This window comes from Brachyhypopomus gauderio, chromosome 16 (genome assembly GCF_052324685.1).
Source record: "Brachyhypopomus gauderio isolate BG-103 chromosome 16, BGAUD_0.2, whole genome shotgun sequence".
NCBI classification, from domain to species: Eukaryota; Metazoa; Chordata; class Actinopteri; order Gymnotiformes; family Hypopomidae; genus Brachyhypopomus; species Brachyhypopomus gauderio.
Genome location: NC_135226.1, coordinates 5,767,697 through 5,790,922, shown reverse-complemented (window position 1 = coordinate 5,790,922; position 23,226 = coordinate 5,767,697). Strand labels below are relative to the sequence as shown.

The 23,226-nt window shown below is 44.9% G+C and overlaps 1 protein-coding gene and 1 long non-coding RNA gene across 4 annotated transcripts in view; one reads left to right on the top strand and one right to left on the bottom strand.

Moving 5' to 3' along the window:
* agmo (alkylglycerol monooxygenase) overlaps window positions 1–23,226 on the bottom strand; it is a 72,435-nt gene that overhangs the window by 6,766 nt on the left and 42,443 nt on the right. For 2 of the 3 annotated variants that reach the window (XM_076976385.1, XM_076976382.1), the window contains one exon: window positions 64–194. In XM_076976385.1, coding sequence (XP_076832500.1) covers window positions 112–194 — 83 coding nt within the window. In that variant the 3' untranslated portion in view covers window positions 64–111. Of the gene's footprint in view, window positions 195–2,365; window positions 2,516–23,226 lie in introns of all 3 variants that reach the window. The other variant, XR_013121606.1, reaches the window with a different exon arrangement.
* Window positions 19,904–22,674, top strand: LOC143478102 (uncharacterized). Its single transcript, XR_013121698.1, has 3 exons — window positions 19,904–20,040; window positions 21,555–21,638; window positions 22,214–22,674. It is a non-coding gene; the product is annotated as an uncharacterized LOC143478102 (long non-coding RNA).

Here is a 23,226-nt window from a genome sequence, read left to right as displayed (position 1 = left end):
CAGGTGGACATGTGTGTTCACTCAGTGTTCTCATGCATGTGTGCTGTGATGTGAAGATTCTACCTGTGAAGGTACATGTGAACGTTTCACTGAAGTCCACGCTTGCTCCCATCACGTCCGATGAATGACGTTGTTCCTGGGGAACTGTAGCTCACGTTTTCCAGAACACTCCGTCCGCTCCTGTTCTGATGGCACTGTGGCACAGGTCGTTCCGAAAACGCAAGTGACAGTGTGAATCAGATGTGATGGGCCCCTCGTCCCACACGAAAGCACCGCGCCCTGATTCAACATGGCACTGGTGAAATATTCATCACCGAAGACAAGCTCCTTAACTGTGGCCTTGGAATAATCAGACACAAGGACAAAAACATTTCAAGCCTCATCTGGATATGATGTCAGCAGGGTGTAATTATAAAGGAAATCAATCTGGTAGCTATAATACATAAATAATAATTATCATACTATGCAATATTATAATGCAATTTATGTGTAATGAGCTGTTTGAGGTCTGTAAAGGACCTCTGAGAACTTTCAGACTGATGAATGAATGAATGAATGAAGATAACACATTGGTAAATAAACATACACTTCAATGAACAGATTAAATGCTGTTAAGTGGTCACGTATTGGTAACGAGAAGAAGAGACCAGAGGAGGATCACGTATAACCTGTGGGATCATCTCGTACACAAGCCCTCCGCCTAAGTGATTAACGATCTGTGCTGAATAATTTTGATCTCTGATGGGTCACTAATGTAAACGGAGCCGTGGAGGTCAGAAAGGTCAGACTGGCTGCCCTCTCTCAGCCAGAGAGCCGCATACCCCCGACCGCTAAGTAATGGAGGTCTGCAGAGCGCAGTCCACTAGGATAAGGGGGAGGAGGCAGAGAGATGGATGAAGACCCATCTTCATTATCACTCAATATCACACCCAGCGGGTCATTCACACATAATTACCTGAGGCTCTGCATCAAGACTCAGTAACAAAAGAGAGAGTTAATTCACTAACGTTCTCCCGGATCGAAAGTGTATAATTATTACTAATACAAGGAGCACGAGCCGGTCGAGAAAGACATACATGATGTAAGTAAGAGTTGGTTCCTAAAATGATTACATCTCCATTGTAAATGAAATCAATTCCGAGCATGTTTACAGAAGCCGGTGGTTCATGTCATGGTGGCTTCATGAAAGAGGTGTATGAGAGTCAGTGTAGCAGACCGTGATTGAATCCGATCAAATCTGTTTATGTTCTCAGAAGATTAAGCTTGGAGTGTCGGTGCTAACAGGTGGATGTGAAGCGTTACCTGAAGAGATGAACGCCAATGATGATGAACAACAATTACAGGTGGAGCTAAACAGGAATGTTGCTTCAATTTACAATGAACTCGTTTTATTTTAGCTGATTGATTAATTACCACTAATACTATAATTTAATTAATAGGAAATATTACAATTTAAACAGGTACGAAAGGGCATTTGTCTCTTACATATTCTGACAGTCAGACCAAGTAAACTCACGGTCTTAAAGAGAGTGTGTCAGCCTCACTTAGATATTTTTTTCAGAGGTTTTGCTAGTGTGTCTTCCAGTCACGCCCCAATAAGGAATTTCCCTTTCCCTTGGCTATGCCATCTGGCTCCTGTTTATGGGGTTTAGGATGATTGGGTCACACCAGCCTCCTACTGTCTGTGTAGTCCTGTCTGTGTAGTCCTGTCTGTGTTGTCCTGTATGTGTTGTCCTGTCTGTGTTGTCCTGTCTGTGTTGTCCTGAAATCTCAGAGCACTACTTCATCAGAGCTTGAGTACAAACTACTGCAGTGCACATTTCATAACTATGACCCAACAATGCCGAGATGTCAATTACACCACTCTGAAAAAAACTAAAATCAAATCCAAACTACAAATTCAGATCTTATTCAAAAATCTTACTACAAATCACTGCGTATAAGCCTATCAGAGGTAATCAGTGAGAATTTGTCTTTCTTTGGTCTTTCCATGAGAGCTAATCAAGCCGTAAATATGGCTGAGATCCAGTAAGATTCAGAGAGGCTCACTGAAGCATGTGTTACACCCCCCTTTGGCTCCTGAGCCCAGTTAGGGGCCAGAGAGGGTAATGTAATTGGCCCCTTCAATTAAGGATATCCAGTGGAGCAGGACCCCTGTGTTCACCCAGCACACGGGCTCTCTGGGGCCAGGATCACGAATGGCCATCGCAGCATAAGCCGCCATCTGTCTGCACGGCTGTGACGCGTGTCTACGCCTCTCGAACGTCTGCTGCTCGACGCAGAACATTTAGGCTCAAAGTTGAAGCCAGATGCATCAGGAAGGGACAGGAGGAGAAACCTGGGAGAAGACAGAAGAGGGTTTTACCCAGGGAGACGCCGTGAGACGTGTCTACCGGCTCTTCAGGGGCATCACGCAGTTCTCACGCGGGCTGGTCTTCCGCAGTTCGGAGAGCCCAGAACAAACGGCGAGGGAGGGAGGCTTCGCAAGAGATCATGTTTTACAATCAATCCATACCTGCATAATTAGAGAGGAAGCAGACGTTCTGTCAGTGAAGTTCGGTCGGAATATGGATCGACCCGGTTCATGATTTGCTGGGGGGTTTTTAGGTATTTGTAACTTTTCTTGAAAACCATTTAAATGCATTCTTAAAATTGGCGAAAAAGAAATCCATCCATTGGTCACATAAACTGCAGAAAATTAATCAAAATGGTCAAAGGATAAAAACAAACTTGCTGATGTGCAGTAAAAAATGGCCTGGCCCTGGCTGGATCTCAGCCCAGCAAGAAGCCGTATTAGTATAAGCAGAGCAACAATCGCTGAATTATTGATTTCCTCATTAGACGTTTTGTCAGGACCATTTAGCGATGTTAAAAATGAGCCTTCGTTAGGAAACTTGCAGGAGCGCCACGATCGTCTTTGATTTATCACGACGACCTGGTCAGTGGGGGGGGGGGTCACGCAGCGATGATGTAAAAAAAAACAACAACAGCACAGCCCTCACGCTGAGAGCAGCGTCCGTGCACGTCAACACACTCTCACACGTGAACTACACGAACATGCAGCTCATGAACATGAAGAGAAAGACCTGGGGGGGGGGGGGGGGGGGGGGGGGGGGGTTAAGGCCTGAAGCTGGGGCTAGCGGGGACTTAATGGGATGTACGGGCTTACTGGGATGCCCTCTTTCCCACACTACAGCACAACACCATAGATGATCAGAGCTAAGACTCTAAGACAAACCTGTTCTCTAGATGTACAGTAAGATTGAAGCTACACAGAAGTGTTTACCATAACATATATCTTCCAAGGGCCAGTTCCCTAGCCAATCGCTACTGGACACTCCTTTTATTCTAGGCTTAGGCTCAATCTGGATGAGGGAACCCTTAATCTTAACTGGGTGAGGGAACCCTTAATCTTACTCTGGGTGAGGGAACCCATAATCTTAATCTGGGTGAGGGAACCCATAATCTTAATCTGGGTGAGGGAACCCTTAATCTTAATCTGGGTGAGGGAACCCATAATCTTAATCTGGGTGAGGGAACCCATAATCTTAATCTGGGTGAGGGAACCCTTAATCTTAATCTGGGTGAGGGAACCCATAATCTTAATCTGGGTGAGGGAACCCATAATCTTAATCTGGGTGCACTTGTTTTCACAGTAACTGAGGAGAAACAGGGGAGGTTCTCCCCTTTGTGGCACGCAAAATCAAAGTCCAGAGAATGTAAACAAACAGAATAAAAATCCACCGAATGTAAACACACAGAATCAACGTCCACTGAACGTAAACAGAGAATATTTCATATATTTAATGGACCAATGGTGACAGAAGTCAGAGTATTGCCTGAAGAGAAAATCAAGGCGGTGGAGAGAGGGATGATGCATAGAGACACTGAACCCTCCGCAGCTCAGGAGCCACTTGGTCACGCGGTCGCAGCGTTACGGGGATTAAAGCGAGCGAGGAGGATCGTCTGAGCCAAGATGGCAGGCTGGGCCCTCAGTCGATTCCCTCCACTTAACCTAACAAGAGCACCAAAGCGACAAATCAAACTGATCCTTCTGCTCATTAAGTAATTATAAGCGACCCGTCTCTCCAATCGGATCCCCATCTGTTCCCTTCCTCTCCCATGTTCCACACACACAGGGGGTGATGGACAGAGTAACAGGTCCCATCTACGGACCCCCAGAGCTAAATGGAATCAGATCTCTATACCGAGAGGATAGTAAATCCCCGGGAGCGGGAGTGCGGTCCGTTCGAGCTGGGCGTCTGGCCTACGGTAGGAGTGTACATAAATCACAGGTCACAGTGCGCTACGGAGACGCTGTGGTATAAACGCCACCGATCAGAAGCCTTTCGTCACTGGATGAGTGTGACAGTCTTATTCACAGAGCCGAAGTGGCATTTTATAATGGCCTCATGGTAGAAGTTTCACAGCAGCACAGTCAACCTCAGGCGTCTCGTCGATCGGGAACAGCAAGTGGCACTCCATCCATTGATTTCTTTTCCTGACACCTAATCTAACCCTCTGTGATCTATGACCTTATTTTCACACTAATTTCTTCTTTATCAAAGGTGATAAATACTGCGCTGACATAAGTGCTTCTTTTCTCAATGCTCCAGTGCACTGCTTTGTATAATATGACAGCACTGCAAGCAAACTGAGGGAGAGAGGGAGAGAGAAATGGGTTTGTGGGGGGCGGGGTTTGGGGGTAGGGGGCGGGGTTAAGAGTTGGGGGAGGGTGGGGTGTTAGGGGTGGGGTTGAAATGACGATCCAGAGAGAGAACAATGAAGTTTTATACACATACAGTTCTGCAGGGTAAAAACAACTGTAAAAGTGTTTCCATTCGCACTGGGGCGTGCAACCATTGACGGTCCCTTTACCACTGTAACAGATACTTCAGACTGAGCGGTTTTACTGAAGGTGTGGGGCGGCCCCTCCCAGCGCGGGGAGGGTGTAAAGGAGAGGAGGGCGGGTTCCCCGACAGCTGGCAGCGCAGTAGGGGTCACTGCCTCTGCATGGGGTTACCTCCACCACCACCACACGTGGGGGGGTGTGTGGGGACTGAAGGGGGGTAAGGTGGCACCCCGCAGGGGTAGAGGCTCTGCCTGGGAGGGGGGCTCTACTGGAGGTGATGCACTGACACACTGAGGCATGAGGCTATACACACACACACACACATGCGCACACACATGCACAGACACGCACACACACACACACACACGCACGCACGCACGCACACACACACACACACGCACGCACGCACGCACGCACGCACGCACACACACACACACACACACATATGCACAGACACAGACACGCACACACACACACACACACACACACACACACACACACACACACACACACACACACACACACACACACACGTGTCGTATTGGAAGAATCTGGACCTGGAATAACAGGATCATCTGTGTCACACATGAGGATCAGAACAGGTGTTCAGTCTGGTGGAGTGTGGAGTCCCTCAGATAGATGTGGCTGGTAATAACACATCACCTGTGTGCTGTATGTTCAAGAAGGCGGATCAGAGATGTGAAGGGCCTGCAGCTGCCTGGGCTCCCTGACGCTTGTTAGCACACTCACTAATCCACCTGAAGGTACTGGTCCAGTCACACCCTGCACACTACACACTTCACCCTGCACACTCCACCCTGCACACTTCACTCTTCACCCCGCACACTCCTCCCTGCACATTTCACTCTGCACACTCCACCCTGCACACTTCACTCTTCACACTGCACACTCCACCCTGCACACTTCACTCTTCACACTGCACACTCCACCCTGCACACTTCACTCTTCACACTGCACACTTCACCTTGCACACTTCACCCTGCACACTTCACTCTTCACCCTGCACACTCCACCCTGCACACTTCACCCTGCACACTTCACTCTTCAGCCTGCACACTTCACTCTTCACACTGCACACTCCACCCTGCACACTGCACACTTCGCCCTGCACACTTCACTCTTCACCCTGCACACTCCACCCTGCACACTTCACTCTTCACACTGCGCACTTCACCCTGCACACTTCACACTTCACACTTCACCCTGCACTCTTCACCCTGCACTCTTCACCCTGCACTCTTCACACTTCACCCTGCACTCTTCACCCTGCACCCTGCACACTTCACCCTGCACACTGCACACTTCACACTGCACACTTCACACTTCACCCTGCACACTTCACACTGCACACTTCACACTTCACACTGCACACTTCACACTTCACACTGCACACTTCACACTACACACTACACACTACACACTCCCACTTCACCCTGCACACTTCACACTGCACACTTCACCCTGCACACTTCACCCTGCACACTTCACCCTGCACACTGCAGACTTCACACTTCACACTGCACACTTCACACTGCACACTTCACCCTGCACACTCCCACTTCACCCTGCACACTTCACCCTGCACATTCCACACTCCACACTTCACACTCCACACTTCACCCTGCACTTCACCCTACACACTTCAACCTGCACACTGCACACTCCACCCTGCACACTCCACCCTGCACTTTCCAAACTTCACCCTACACACTTCATCCTGCACACTTCACACTCCACCCTGCACACTTCACCTGCACACTTCACCCTGCACACTCCACCCTGTACACTCCACCTTACACACTCCACACTTCACCCTGCACAGATCACATTTCACCCTGCACACTCCATTCTGCACACTTCACACTTCACCCTGCACACTTCAACCTGCACACTCCACCCTGCACACTTCACCCTTCACCCTGCACACTCTACCCTACACACTTCACCCTGCACACTTCACACTTCACCCTGCACACTTCACCCTGCACACTCCACACTTCACCCTGCACACTTCACACTTCACCCTGCACAAGTCACACTTCACCCTGCACAGGTCACACTTCACCCTGCACAGGTCACATTTCACCCTGCACTTCACCCTGCACACTTCAACCTGCACACTTCACACTTCACTCTGCACACTACACAGTTCACCCTACACACTCCACACTGCACACATCACACTGCACACATCACACTGCACACTTCACAATTCACCCTGCACACTTCACACTGCACACATCACACTGCACACTGCACGTCAGTCCGCCTGCCCAACCTTGCTGTAAACCCAGAGAACTCTCTGCCTCGCAGCTGGTGAGGTGAACCTGTCTGTCCAACACTTCCTGAAGTGCAGTTGAACCGACACAGTGGTTCAGCACTGCATAGAAATGCCACATGGTCATGCTAGCTCTTTGCACATGGACCCTCCACATTATTGGTCAACTGCTAGTCACATGGTTGGGTACATGTATCATCACAGTATCCAAACAGGATGTTTTCCCAGGTCCTAGCCCACTGTAAGCTACCACATCTCATTAACATAGCACCATGAAGGAAAACGCTTAAGAAAAAAAGAAAGAGCTAAAGAAAAGAAGCTAAAGACGTGAGTTTTAGATTATTTAGATAACAATCTAAAATAATCTAATAATCTAATGGTATAAAAGTGCCTCGTTATCCACTAAACTGCAGTGCAGGAGCTGGAGGAGGCGCAGGAGTAGGTGAAGGAGACGCAGGCTGCTGTTTAAGCCCTGAACGGTGTGTGTAGGTGTGAGGACTCCTGCAGGGGTGGGGAACAGGGCCACAGGTGAGATCTCAATAAATTACACTCAAAAGTGGTCATTAATTATAGATGATATCCTGGATAGACCAACGACTTCATCTGAAATGAAAAGCAGTGTGCATGCTGGCTGTGCTCAAGACTCCCGCCGAATAGCCTGCCCGTGTGTGTGTGTGGTGTGTGCATGTGTGTGTGTGTGTGAGTGTGTGTGTGTGTGTGTGTGTGTGAGTGTATGTGTGTGTGTGTGTGTGTGTGTGTGTGTGTGTGTGTGTGTGTGTGTGAGTGTATGTGTGTGTGTGTGTGTGTGTGTGTGTGTGTGTGTGTGTGTGCATGTGTGTGTGTGTGTGTGTGTGTGAGTGTATGTGTGTGTGTGTGTGTGTGCGTGTGTGTGTGCGTGTGCATGTGTGTGTGTGTGCGTGTGTGTATGTGTGTGTGTGTGTGCGTGTGTGTGTGTGTGTGCATGTGTGTGTGTGTGTGAGTGTATGTGTGTGTGTGTGTGTGTGTGTGTGTTTGTACGATGTGTAAGCAGCAGGTCGAACGGACTCTGCTTGTGCGCTGGCCTTTTGATGAGCACTCTCATTATGCTAAATGGACCACTGCAGTTCTCCCTCTCAGGGAAAGGTTAAATGGGGAATAATTTAGGAGACCACCTCGGGCTGCATGGGTCGCCATTAAGGGGCCACCGCGCTCAGTGGTTAAGCGCTTCAAAGATAGCCGGAGAGAGTTTAAATACTACTCTTTTGTCAGTATTATACCACTGAAACAAGCAGCATGTAATTGAATTTAAGCACGACTGATGTGGTGCTAATTAAGACGGCAGGTTCCATTTATGAACGGTGTGTGGTTCTGAAGAACTGTATAATGACTAAAACACATACATCCTCATGATAAAATAAGCAGCCTTACAACACTGCAGTTGAAGACCACAGATACATGCAGATAAGGACATTTTCAGCGTAAAAGCCACAGAAATATCTGCTAACACAGACACTGTGTAACATTTCACCACACCGAAGGACCAATGAATGTATGTTCACAAATAATCTAGAGGTTCACTAACCCTGTAAGGTCATCACTGCAAAACATGGGTAAAGAAGCATCGACTGAACAAAGACGACACAAAGTCCTTTTCTCAACACAACAGAAAGTGTTTTTTTTTTTTACTTCTTCCTGACACATCTCCGAGGTAGAGATTAGCCTATAATTATGCAGAAGATCACTGACAAGAGGAAGAGTGTACGTTAACAAGGCTGCACATTCCTACCGATCATCTGCTTTTAATCCTCGACCTCATTATCACCAGCCAGTCCGGCTGCAGCAGTAAATTAATCTATCTGCAAAGTGTCAAATCTTCTCACCTTCCTCTTCCTAATCACTCGAGGTGCAAATCAAGGCGGGGAGCAGGTCTGGATGGCGGCCTGCCGCCCTCGTCAAGATCCTCCTGCCTCAGAATTACAAAGCAAGAAGCTGCTGTTTGGTGGCTCATTAAGAGGACCAAATATCCCCGTCTTTGTTAAGGTCATCTGGCCGCCGTAGCGGAGAGGCTGAATAGACGGGGACCGCAGAGTCAAGCTTTGGTGAAAAACAAACGAATTAATGAAATTATAGGGGAAGAACACAAAGGCAGTTAAATAGATGACAACCTGAAGTGTTATCTAAATAAATACAGGCGATTTATTAGACGCTGGGAAAATGAGGAAGCGAGAAATCCACACAAGACTTCATCATCACCATCATCGTGTTACTGGTGTAAATGTGGAGTCCTTTTCTAAAAATGCACAACTGCTTTAGTGCACATGTGCAGTTCGTGTATGCTTCTGTCAAAAGTGCACATGGCAAAGAGGACAATAGCCATTGCTTCCAGGACATTATTATATATTTGCTAGCATTACACTTTTTGTGGACACCTAGATAAATTCTACAGAATCCTACAAAATCCTCAATACCTTCCAAACTACATTAATGCATTATTAATAGACAAAGGAAAGTATGTAATAGAGAGATCCTAAACCCATTCTCTCCTGTGAATTATTTATTAAATTCAAATAACAAATGGTATAATTTTCTTAAAATATCTCAATCATTTTTCAAAGACACAGTGGTATAAAACAATATCTTCATGCTCTCCCATGGTACACTTATAAAGTATTGTTTCCAGTGATGTATTCAGAAGTACCTTTCTTTATCTTAATAAATTTATGCAAACACATGAACATCTTTATTTTTTATCTGTCCATCAGGTATCTTTGCTATTATGTTGTCTGATGCTGAATAGTCATGGTGGACATATGAATATGTGAGTGTAATTATAATTTGGTTATTAGAAGTCTCTCCTGAATGGCCTTGTGTCATTGCCGTGATGGACAAACGATGTTAAACTAGCCAAGCAAATTCAATTACCTCAGCAATTACACCCCCGTTGCTAGCCCTGACTTATTGAGACATGAAATGTTAATGGCAGCATAGATACCAAATTTGTTCATCATTAGAAGGTGAACACATCTCCAGCTAGTCCCAGATGTTACGGCTCAGTGCAGCGTTTGCTACAGAATTAAGCTGTCATGGAAGACCAGCATATGGTGTGCTTCTGGGCACCCACCAGAGAACAGCCTACTTACCACATAACAGATCACGGCTAGCCAAAATATGTTTGAGACAGTCGATAATATAGCGCCAACGTTTGTAACTTTATCATGAAATGTCTGTTTAATTTGTGTCGGCTCATGTTGGTTGCAGTGCATGTGGGCCATAGCTCTGTTTCAGTGCGTATGGGGCATTGGTTTATTTCAGTGCTTATGGGGCTTTCAAAGGTTAATGAGATACAAAATGAGGGCAATGGGGTCAAAACCAATATGTTATGATTAAAAAATCACAAAAAATGCTAGCTGCAGTTTGCAAACAATTGAGGGTTTTCAGACCAGACCAGACAGTGGCCCCAAGAAGCCGCACCATTTAATACGCATTCAGGATTTTAATATTTCACACATCTGGTTAACCAGTGTTTGCTTGGTAGGGCATTTGATCCCTTGACATGACATGGAGGGTCTGTAAGACGAGTTAGTGCACGTAACCGGGGCAAACAGAGAAAGGGGGGGTGTGAGGGGTATTGAGAGGGCCCCTGGTGAGCCCTCCTCTCTGAGCTGAGCTGGTAAACACACAGGAGCCTTCACAGGTTCCACTGGCAAGTTGAAAGTGGGAGGAGCTAAGATGGTGGGAGGAGCTACGATGTAGCTGTGATGTTTTGTGTTAAACACCAGAAAGGAAGAAAAGCAGGACATACTCCACCCGCTGCACCTTCAAGCAGAATACAGCTCACAATATGCAGCTACATATGAATGACACCTAACGTCTTTGTGTTTGCAACAAAACAAACAAAAGTGCCTGATAAAACAAGCTAAACCCCAAATAAAACATAAAAACAGCAAACCACAAAAAAAAAAATATATATATATATATATATATATTCCAACGCACAACCACCCCTTCCACTGACAGCCATAACAGCCCTGATATATGTTCCATGGTGCAGAAAAACAGCTCCAGGTCTATGCATATGTATGGGAGTTAACAGACAGGCTGTTTGTGATTCTTCACTGCGGCTGCAGCCGGCGATGATGAGTATTGACACGGGGAGTAAACAGGAGGCAGTGCGTCTCCACACAGGCTAATTAATCAGGCCCACATCGCGGGCATTCACAGCTCCATACAGTACACAGGATGCTCACGGGTTTTCTGGCAAACGCCCAGTTCTCTTCCTCTGACCCTGCAGGCTAGAGGTTCAGACGCTGGAGCCGCCAGTCTGGGGTGCATATGTGTTTCTGCATACATTATATACGTTGCCAGAGTCATATGAAGAAAAACAACCGAGGTTATGTTCACAGCTAATATTTTACATGTCTTGGTAGCTTCATTCAAACTGAAGAAAGAGGTTCCAGGATGAACATGGACTGGGGTCATTTGAGAATGGTACCAAAGAGAAAGAGCGGTGAGAAAGCAGGTGATGGAGTTTAAGGAGCAAGGAGCACTGAGATTAGAACTTCAAAATTCTATTCATCTTCTATTCGTCTTGTTTTCAAAGAGAAGTGGACGTGAGTGACGGGTAAATGGCAAAAAGAATCAAAAGAAAATAAAAGTTGGGGAAAAATGTCAGGTTTCTTGAAGAAACTCCGTCTGCCAGCAGCTAAAACAAGCTCTTGTGATCAGGTTCTTTGTTTTCCGTCAGTCCCACGACTGAAAGAGCTTCCACGAAGACGAGGACCCCCTGCAGACCCAGGGCGCTAAATTCAGGAGAAAGCGAAAAAAAATCAATTCCTTTGAACGTAGCTTCTGGGTGGAGGATGCAGGGGGCGCGGTGTGCTCCACCAGACCTTCTCCAGTCCAGCACTAAACGCTCAAGTGACGTCTTCAGGAACGCGTGCCGTTCTTCTTACAAACCGCACATAAAACAAAGAGCAAAGGTATCGTGTCTCCCCGCGAGCGTCTCGGACTCCTCCTGGAGAGCCCTCTTCCTTCGGTGCTACGACCCAAACCTGCCGGAAGAGTCCAGAAGACAGCGCCTTCCTCATCCGTCACCACACGTACCGCACCGTCTCCAGTCACTAACGGGTACCCCACCCCAATAATTACCACTGCAAAACTCTCATGTCCAAATTAATAAAAAGACTTGTGTAATGTGCCCTCATAGCTCAACAGTTAGTCCAATTATGGCTTGTCCTGGCAGCTGATGGGCTTCAGCTGGGAGACTAATGACTGTGACAAGGGTGCTGGGTCATTAGGAAACAGACTACATTATCTTAGGAGCTCCTGTGTGATTAGGCTCTGTCTACAGCACCGGCTCCTGATTGAAATGACAACAGTCTCCCTTACAGAAAGAAATCACTCAGCTTTGGTATTTAAATGGTACCTAATTACCCAAAATATCACTGGACAGGGTCATCGTTCAAAACAGACAGCATATTATGTGGAACGGCTTTGATTTCAGACTTTTATTTGACATAGGGCCTTTGCCAGCTAAGTTCTACAAGATCATTTACCGTTTTAGTTTTCAGAGTTTTATAATGTATAGGTCACATTAGACAATTATATTAGATGCTATTGTCAGATTAGAGTAAAGATAGTAATGCAGTGCTTAAAAGCATAACTGTGAAATTTGAGTTCCATAAATAAAGGTGTTTATTACACTTTCCTGGTTGTTATCAACATGTTTTGCATGAATTCCTAGTTGTTTTTCATGTGTTGACTGTCACATACTTATCAGAGTTCAGATAGATCATTACTGAAGAGATCTCACCACATCTGCATAATCTCCAAAGTAATTATGGGCTCGACTTGTTCTGTAATCCTATCAAAATTTCTCAGTTTTATTCTTATGATTTTTTCTTCTTCAGATGGGAGGCATATTTTGACATAAAATGTGCTAAGGAAACGCAACACTCCAGTCCACCGTGGTTCCCACATTTCCTTTAATTCTCCTGCAAACTGCTACAAACTGCTGCTTGTCAACAAGCAGAAACCCAGGCTCCACGGTGCCGAATAACAATGACCTTGGAGCAGAAAGGCGAGGAGACCGCAGGAGGTCGGCTGACGCGGAGCTCGAACCCACTTCACACCCAAAACATTAGACTCTGTACTTATTACACAGACAGCAGTGTTATCAAACATGAAAGTGAAACCCTACTGCCTGCGTTTGGTAATAAATATAATACACATATAATACATTTATAAGGATAAATGTTAACTTTCTATGGCCAGTTTGGGTAATATCTCTTAGAACTTGTTTATCAGCACCACATTTTTTAGTATTTATCCTGTGATCTATTTTTGTCTCTTGCATGCCTGAATTATAACTCTCAGTCTTTACCCATTGGCAAAATAAGAGTTGCTGTTAATTCTTTGACGTAAAACAATCCCAGACTGTGAAGCACCCGTGACCTTTGACTAATGACCCCAGCAAGCTTCTCAAGCTGGCGTCCGTGTCTGCCTTATTTGACTAACATTCGTGCAGGCATGCGTCCTTACTTACCTGGTCTTTGTGACATGTACAAATGTTCCTCAAAGCTGCAAATGTCAATTACCATATTTCCCTTGACATTTCAGGCTAATAGCTGACATGTGGAAGGTGTAATAAGCATCATTACATTTATGATGGGTTAAGACACATCAACACACAAATCCTCGCGGGCCGGCCTGTGCGATGATAGCCTTGTTATGTCTACTGCATGCTTCACTGTCACTTTGAGAAGCTTCGCACGACGCCACGGCGACGAGGAACGACTCTGTTAATGTAACAGACGCTCCTGGCATTTCAAAAAGCACTCAGCTCCCTTGATTACCTCATTTAGTCTCATTTAGAGCTTCATTCATAAATTGCAGTCCCACGTTGTTAAGCGAGCAGACTGGGGACTGGGCGTAGTCTGTTTGTGTCACCGTGTGCTTGCACATCAGTGATGGAGGGGAAAGAGAGGCCAAGACAACCGCAGACAGCGAGACAGTGAGACAGGAAAGGCTACAGGTCTCACATATCTGAGAGTGTCTACCGGTACCCACCCGTCTAACACCCAGAATCCTTTAAGGATTATTTCAGACGTGTATGGTGGCCCAGGACCTGCTAAACTGATGTTTTATAAAGTATATGACGTGTGGCCCTCATAGGCCTGATAGAGATGTAGGTGTTTGTGATGCTGCATGTGACTGCACCTCCTGCTTTGTTCATCTGTTGGTGTGAGATAACTCCTCCTGTGGTGTACATCACCTCCATGCTGGGACCACCTCTCCTCTCATCCCACTCCTCCTAAAATCTGGACACCACAGAACACACACGGCTACTGGCCACACGCTGCCCTGTCACCAACACTGTCTGTGTGTAACAAAACACTTCTAAAAATCACATTTATTGAGCGTTTTATCAAAACCTAGATGAAAGCCTCCACTCACATCCCGAACACGTCAGATTAGTCTCCCGCGTACAGAAAGAAAGTGGAAAAAGCAAATAATTATATTAAATTCTGAAGATTTTAAAAATATTATCAATTTTGATTTCCTACAACTTTGATTTCCTAAACACAGATAACTGAATGTATGTTGAATGAACCTGTCTTGTGTGTCTAACAGTGACTGATTTCTTGATGAGCTTTGGCTGTAATAACATTATTGCAATGAAATATCACTTCTTCTGCTGTGTGGTTGACCCTGATACTGGTTGTGGCGTGTAAGTCAGACTGATCTCAGAACAGTCTCCAAACATCAGCTTCTGTTAATCTTCCACGAGTGTGTGTAAAAACACACACATGTTCGCCGTCCTCACCGTACCTGGACGTTCACACACCCTCTCTGTCTATTACGGGCTTTTGTTTTGATTGATCAAAAATGGAGGCAATTTTTGAGGGACTAAACAAGGAGCAAGCCATCCAAAAAATAATCTGAACAGACTATTTTTTCAGATGATATAACGACTAATATGCTATTTCTGAAAACAGCATAATCATCCTATTTGCTAGAAAACATGGTCCCGTATTTAATAGCCATGCTCCAGTAAATCATAAATATTTCACTGTCTCGAAACATAACAAAATTACGCTTTTAGAAAAGTGACAACAAAAAAGCAAGATATTTTTTAGTCATCAGAACAAACAAAACCAAGCAAAATAAAAACGTAAACATGAAAAAATAATAATTTGAGTGATTACATAGACAATGATTAGGCCTGGTCCTGCTGTAAGTATTACATTTAATATGGAAGCATCTTTGTCTGCACAGTGGCAGTGGGAAACACACAGACACACACACACACACACACACACACACACACGCACGCACGCACGCACGCACACGCACGCACGCACACACGCACGCACACACACACACACACACACACACACACACACACACACACACACACACACACACACACACACACATACACACACACACACACACACACACACACACACACACACACACAAACACACACACACGCGGCTGATGCAAAACACAAAGATCTATATTCAACTTCAAAGGTGAAGAACTGAAAGCTGCCAGCTGAAAATGAAAAATAAACTGATGCTAAAATGTGAAAAGTACAAATTTTAAATCGGCCAGGCAAAAACTAACTACCAAACACACACACACACACACACACACACACACACACACACACACACACACACACACACACAGAGTTTTTTTTTCTAAGAAGCAGAAATCACCCTACTGTGCCATCCTCACTGCAGGCAGACTCTCTGAAATCCGGAACATCATAAAGATAAATAATAAATAAATAAATAAATAAATAAATAAACTCAGCCTGTCATTATGAATAAGATAATGGTAATTACAAAGACCTCCTTTTCTCACATCTTCTTGTGATTAGTAGAACATGTAAACACTTGGTACATATGTGCCCATTTTGTCATATTTATATAAAAAATTGGTCTCCTCAGATAAATCTCACCCAACTAAACATTTTCTCGACTTTCATCTGAGAGGTTGGAATAACTGGTGTACGTTGAGTCCTGCTGCAGCAGTTACTCCGTGAGCTAAGCCTGCTCAGACGCTAATCTCATCTCCCGAGACGAGAGTGAGTCCAACGTCTTCCGTTTCTTCACAATAACAATGCTCTAACTGAATGAAAGGGCCTGGCACGGTAGAACGGCTCACAAAATAGGCCTCTCAATTACCTTCCCACTGGGACGCGCAGACACGGAAAACCACATTAGACTGCAAACAGACGGCTGCTCACATGAAAAGCAACTTTGGGGATGTTCGAATATGAAAAAACCAACACTTCATTTAGTTGGATTGGGTTACAGAGGCCTGTAATTGACAGGCCAGCCCAGAACAGGCTCTGTGGTCCAGAACCCCCAGTCATCCTGGTAATGAACAGTACATTACATACCAAATATTAACAAGATTGGGCCATACCAAGGTCATTTGAACCTCGGGGAGGGGAATGCTTCCTCATCCTCATGCTTCTCTTGTAGCTACTGAAAGGTTCCCCTTAAAATACAAAACAGTCAATAACTCAGAATGAAAATGTCTCACAAGTACATGTGACGGTTGTCCACCCTGCTCTAAAACATGGGCCAAACTTCCTTATTTAAAGGCTGTGAGGAACCTGCTCAGCTCAAAACAATCTGTCCCCAAGCGCAGCTGTCATGAGCTATTCCAGATTTGATCAGAAGACAAACTGAGCCTAGAAAAGAATTTGCCTAGAAAAGGCCTTTTTACACAGCCAAGCTGGAATATTAACGCGGAGGCCAGATTCCACCTTCTCCTCTACTGCAGCTCTAGGCTTCCGTCCTTTTCAGTGACCTTTGACCCTAGTCTGTTTGGCCACGCGAATTGCATGCTCACAACAGATTAGCGTGCGACACCCTCCCTGTTGCGATGCCAGTGCTCTTCAGAGAAACTGTGCCAAACGCATGCTAATGACAAACCCAGCCCTCCAGGCGCATGGGTCCCCGGCTGCGTGGCCCACTCTGTCGTTGGTATGCGCGGAGCAGCCCGGTGCTCTCTCGAGCGTGTGGCGGCATCACGCACCGCCCGCCCGGGCCACGGAGTGACCCGCCTTGCACTGCGTGTTCGTGCCACTGTGCTTTCAGAACCAGCTGCCTAATAAAGACACTCAGACGGGAGGACGTACGCTGTATTTAGCATCGATGCCCGGCAGCATCAGAAAATAAAATTCGAGTGTAAATTTTGGGCTTAAACAAAATGCCTGTAGACCTTCGTAAACTGTTGATCAGTGGGAAAAGCCGCAGAAATGCACCAATATAGAACTCAGTCATGAAATTCTTATATCAGGGCATCTACTGATAAACAGGTTCAGAGGAAGGCATCAGAAATACATCAGTTCACATAGTATGTGACTCATTCAGGCAGTGGGGTGTTTGGGTCAGGGGTTAAGATGCTATGGAAATGTTTCAGAGAACATGAATATGTTTTAAACATTAATCTGATCAAATGAGTGTCTGTGGGTGTGTCTGTGGGTGTGTCTGTGAGTGTGTCTGTGGGCATGACACAAAGCAGTCATGAAAACCAGTGCATTTCTGTATCTGTTCCATCTCGAGTCATATTTTGAGCTCATAAGTTGATCAAATGAGAAGTGGGAGTAATAAGAACCTGGGTTAATATGATCAGAAATAAAATGGGCAAAGGTCACCAGGTCACGTGATGTAAAGAATCACCACAGAAACCACAGACTATGCTGTTTGCATAAATCAGTCCCTTCTATCACAAGTCACAACTCATTAAAACTCGTACAAGCAAATAGTGAACGTGAGAAGACACGTGTGCTCCGTGAGCTGGTGTCCTCTGAACTGCTAATCTAGAGACTGAAGTGAGAATTAGTGTCCTTAGAAAATACAGCAGCCTCTCTAATCTTCTGATGTCGGCCTATAGAGTGGATCTAACCTCTAACCTTGAGTACACGTCAAGACTGAAAAGTGATTAGCAACAAAACAGCTCATGGAGACGTGTGTTCGTGTGCTGTGCCATGTACAGACAACACTCTCAGTTCACTGATCTGACACTCTTTGGTGTCTACACAGAACTCCCTGCCATTCACTCCCTGCCCTCACACTTTCACCGGGAATTGGGGCGACACTTGGAATAGGCGGTGGTTTCATGGAGCAGCCCGGCCCAGACGGGGAGGACGAGGAAGATGAGGCCGGCTGTGAGCCGCCTTCCGGTGGTCGGTGACACAGATGAAGTGCTTGAAGCGAGCCCCGTCGCAACGATCTCAGCAGGCCCAGGTGAATTAATGAGCCCCCCCGTCCAGCCAGGAGTGATCCATTACTTCCTCTAATTATAAATAATAATCCTGATTATTACACTGGTTAGCCGCCAGCAGCCGAGATGGATGGCCCGCGATATGATCCGTCTCTCTTTTTTTTCTCCCTCTTTGCCAACACTCGGTGCAGACACCGCCGGTCTGGCAGTGGTCCGCTACAGCGTGAACTCTGAACCGAAGTAGCCTGACCGGACTGTGAAAGCCTCCTCGGAAGACCTAATACCGCACAAAAAGATCCTGTTGCGTTTCAAGCTTCCTACTGAGATTTGGACTATGCTTTGTTCAGTTTATAATGATCACACATGCAGTTGATTTTTTAGGTCATGAACTCATTCATTTAGGAATGAGTTCATGCTACCAACACAGCAACCTCATTGGACCATCTGTAAGTCTACAGGGCCTCCTGATTGGACCATCTGTAAGTCTACAGGCCCTCCTGATTGGCAAAAGTTAGGGTCGCTCTTTCATATGGCCTCATTCTCCTGAGGTGGTCAAAGGTCATAAGCATGGAGGAGAATTTTAAATTGCTAAAATCATCCAAAGGTTTTTGAAGAAAAATATGAAATAAATGTACTCTGCAGAACCAGAGTGTAAAGAGGGTGTGGAGATTATCTGGATCTCAACTGGTCCAGTTTAACATAGCACATCATCATCGATGACACTAAAATAATCCTGTTATAAGACTAAGATTATTCAGCCTACTGATTACATTGTATGACAAATTCAATATTAATGCAGTTAGCATTACACAGATAAATAGGTTAAGCTATTGTCCATAGATCCAGTCACATGCGCTCTACACATGCTCACAGCAGCCTCAGGAATTGTTCTAGGTTCACTAATGGCACTGTGAACATATCCCATGAACATTCGAGCTCATTTGTTGACCACTATTTACAGTGCAAGACCTCACGCTACTACAGCATTCCTGACCACTGTGGCAGTTGAAGTTACTCCTGATTGGAAATGTAATATTTTTATTTGGTGATGTAATGACAGAGCATCTAACTGTAAACGTCGAGCTCTACTATGATGGGCCTACAGCAGCCAGGCATGTATTGTTAATAAAAATGGGTACCGTGTAGAAATTGAGCCGTAGACACTTGGTGAAACCCTGTGAGATGATGGCAGCACTACATGGTCTGATGGCATTTGCATCACTGGCTTGGACAGTTTCAAACAAGCCAAAAATATACAGCATGATCCGTCTAAGAAAGAAGACTCAAATCAGGTGACAGAGAGAGACAGGAGAAAAACAGAGCACAAATACTAGTGCTGAAAGAAAGAAATAAAGAAAGAAAGATTACAGGCAAAGACCAATGTGATGATGAGTATCGTGGCTGTATTCGGGGACCTCTTTAAACCAAGCTAATGTGGTAATTAGCCACGCTTAAAAAGAGAATTTGGTTCCTAATTTCATTAGCAGTGAAAGGAGCTCTTTCTCTGAGTTCCATGTAGTGCTGCAGCGTCAGGCGTGCCGAGTCCCACACACTACAATTGGACACACCGCAATGTTCTTCCAGAACTCAGCTACGCTCACACGCTGGATGTCAGGACTCGGCATTTACTGTGTCTGTGCGCATTACGACTGCCGACTGGGTAAGAAAAAACTAAACAAGCAATAGCAAATGAATAAATGAACTGTGTAACCATTTTTTAAAACTAAGCATGTATTATTGGACTCCTAAAAATGTATTTGATCACTGATTCTCATTTTGTCTCAATTACATTTTTGTATTGTGATTTAAGATGATTTAAAATTTTAAGACTCTTCTGCACTGATCGATAGGTAGGAAAACAATATATCCAATAAGCAAATATAATCCCAACAAAATACATTGAACAAATTACATTTGTAAAAATACAGAGCAGTTTGTTTTAAGCATTGGAAAATAAAAAGATAAAAATGACACAAAGCTATAACAAAAATTCTGCATTTCCTAGACTTGTGAATGTCTGATCAAATAAATCAAATCTAAAAACAAATCATAATTTCTATGATTTTATGCATAAAGAAATTAATCAAATCTCTGAGTTTTAAGGTTTACTGGTGACTGCTGGAAGGTTAAATGTGCAGTAGCAGGTTAAATGTGCAGCAGCAGGTTAAATGTGCAGTAGCAGGTTAAATGTGCAACAGCAGGTTAAATGTGCAGTAGCAGGTTAAATGTGCAGTAGCAGGTTAAATGTGCAGTAGCAGGTTAAATGTGCAGCAGCAGGTTAAATGTGCAGTAGCAGGTTAAAAGTGCAGCAGCAGGTTAAATGTGCAGTAGCAGGTTAAATGTGCAACAGCAGGTTAAATGTGCAGCAGCAGGTTAAATGTGCAGTAGCAGGTTAAATGTGCAGTAGCAGGTTAAATGTGCAACAGCAGGTTAAATGTGCAGCAGCAGGTTAAATGTGCAGTAGCAGGTTAAATGTGCAGCAGCAGGTTAAATGTACAGCAGCAGGTTAAATGTGCAGTAGCAGGTTAAATGTACAGCAGCAGGTTAAATGTGCAGTAGCAGGTTAAATGTGCAGCAGCAGGTTAAATGTGCAGTAGCAGGTTAAATGTACAGTAGCAGGTTAAATGTACAGTAGCAGGTTAAATGCGCAGCAGCAGGTTAAATGTGCAGCAGCAGGTTAAATGTGCAGCAGCAGGTTAAATGTGCAGTAGCAGGTTAAATGTACAGTAGCAGGTTAAATGCGCAGCAGCAGGTTAAATGTGCAGTAGCAGGTTAAATGTGCAGTAGCAGGTTAAATGTGCAGCAGCAGGTTAAATGTGCAGTAGCAGGTTAAATGTACAGTAGCAGGGCTAACAGGGGGCAGGCTGCCTGTCCATCCGTTTACACATTCTGGATACATGAAGACCGAGAGAGAGAAAAAAAGATAAACACACACGCACACACGCACACACACACACACACACACACACACACACACACACACACACACACACACACACACACACACACACAGACACTCATAAAGACAGAGACAGACAAAGAGACAGAAACAGACATATAGAGAGAGATGGAGACAGAAAGAGAAGGAGAGAAAGGAAAGAGCATCTTGGATGTTTAGAATTATTTTCTTGTAGTCATCATCTTTCTCATTTGTTTTCCACTTATATTTTGCAGTATATTGGTGGGTCAACTGTTTGCTACTGGGTCAGTTATTGAGGTCACCTGCCCTTCAGCTGATGTATAAACACCTGCAAACAGGTGCGTAAAAAAAAAACCATTAGCACTTTATGTTTTCAAAGAAAATGTCAAATGTAACATGAACATCACAGGTGAAATTAAGCATCTTTGGCAGAAATAAGTGCCGCTGTTTAAATAGACACCTTGCATTTAAGTGACAGACATTACATTACATTACAGAAGTGTTGGCTCAGACGCATGACATATACTGTACATCATGTTCCTGGCAGATATGAAAAAGGTCAATTAGTAAGGCTTACACGCCACCTAGAGGTCACCGAACATATGTAGTTAATGTAGTTACAAAAGAACACTGCCGTCCCTGTGTGGCCCGCGTGGAAATCAACGAAGCGGAGTAGGCTAGTGTAGTTTTGTGGAGTAGTTTTATATTTCACTAAGATTAACCCTTCCAGCTAAAAAGGTTAACACGAGCGCATTAGCGCCTACACACGCAAAACAACGGTTGTTTGATCAGTAAGAGTGTCTTTTTGATATTTACTGATCACTAGGACTGTTATTACATCTGATATGTTGATTGAGGGTTTTGGAAAACAATTAATATATGGGTACCTGCTAATTTGCTAACAATTACACAGCTTGAACAACTTTTCCTGTGTGGAGCCCCAAAGCTGTTAAAACCAGCGCAGGAAAGTGCAATATCACATGTCAACCATCAGGTGGCAGCACAGGACCACGGTACTGCAGCTTTACCTGACGCGATTTTGGTGAGTGACATATGAACGTTTTTGTGACATGAAAGATGTGAAAGGTAAAAGAAAGATAGTGTTATTGGGTTTTTTTTTATGAAGCCTTGCTTGTTGCTATATTTTATCACTGCCATTTCATCTGACTCCCACAAAGTCATTATTAACATGAAGTGATAAAGTCAGACAGAACTGTAGCATACTCATGCATTGCTAACTAAATTGCTGTGGAAAGTAATGAAAGAGAGAGAAAGAGAGAGAGAGAGAGAGGACTGTGATCAAGTGATATATGTAATGTAGGAGAACAGACCAACACAGCATCCTGTCAGATACAGTGGGGAAAAAAATACCAACACAACACAGTCACAGTCAGACACAGCGCTCAGACACAATCACAGTCAGTCACAGTCAGACACAGCGCTCAGACACAATCACAGTCAGTCACAGTCAGACACAGCACTCAGACACAATCACAGTCAGTCACAGTCAGACACAGCACTCAGACACAATCACAGTCAGTCACAGTCAGACACAGCGCTCAGACACAATCACAGTCAGTCACAGTCAGACACAGCGCTCAGACACAATCACAGTCAGTCACAGTCAGACACAGCACTCAGACACAATCACAGTCAGTCACAGTCAGACACAGCACTCAGACACAATCACAGTCAGTCACAGTCAGACACAGCACTCAGACACAATCACAGTCAGTCACAGTCAGACACAGCACTCAGACACAATCACAGTCAGTCACAGTCAGACACAGCACTCAGTCAGACACAACACTCGGACACAGTCAGTCAGACACAGCACTCAGTCAGACACAACACTCGGACACAGTCAGTCAGACACAGCACTCAGTCAGACACAACACTCAGACACCGTCAGTCAGACACAGCACT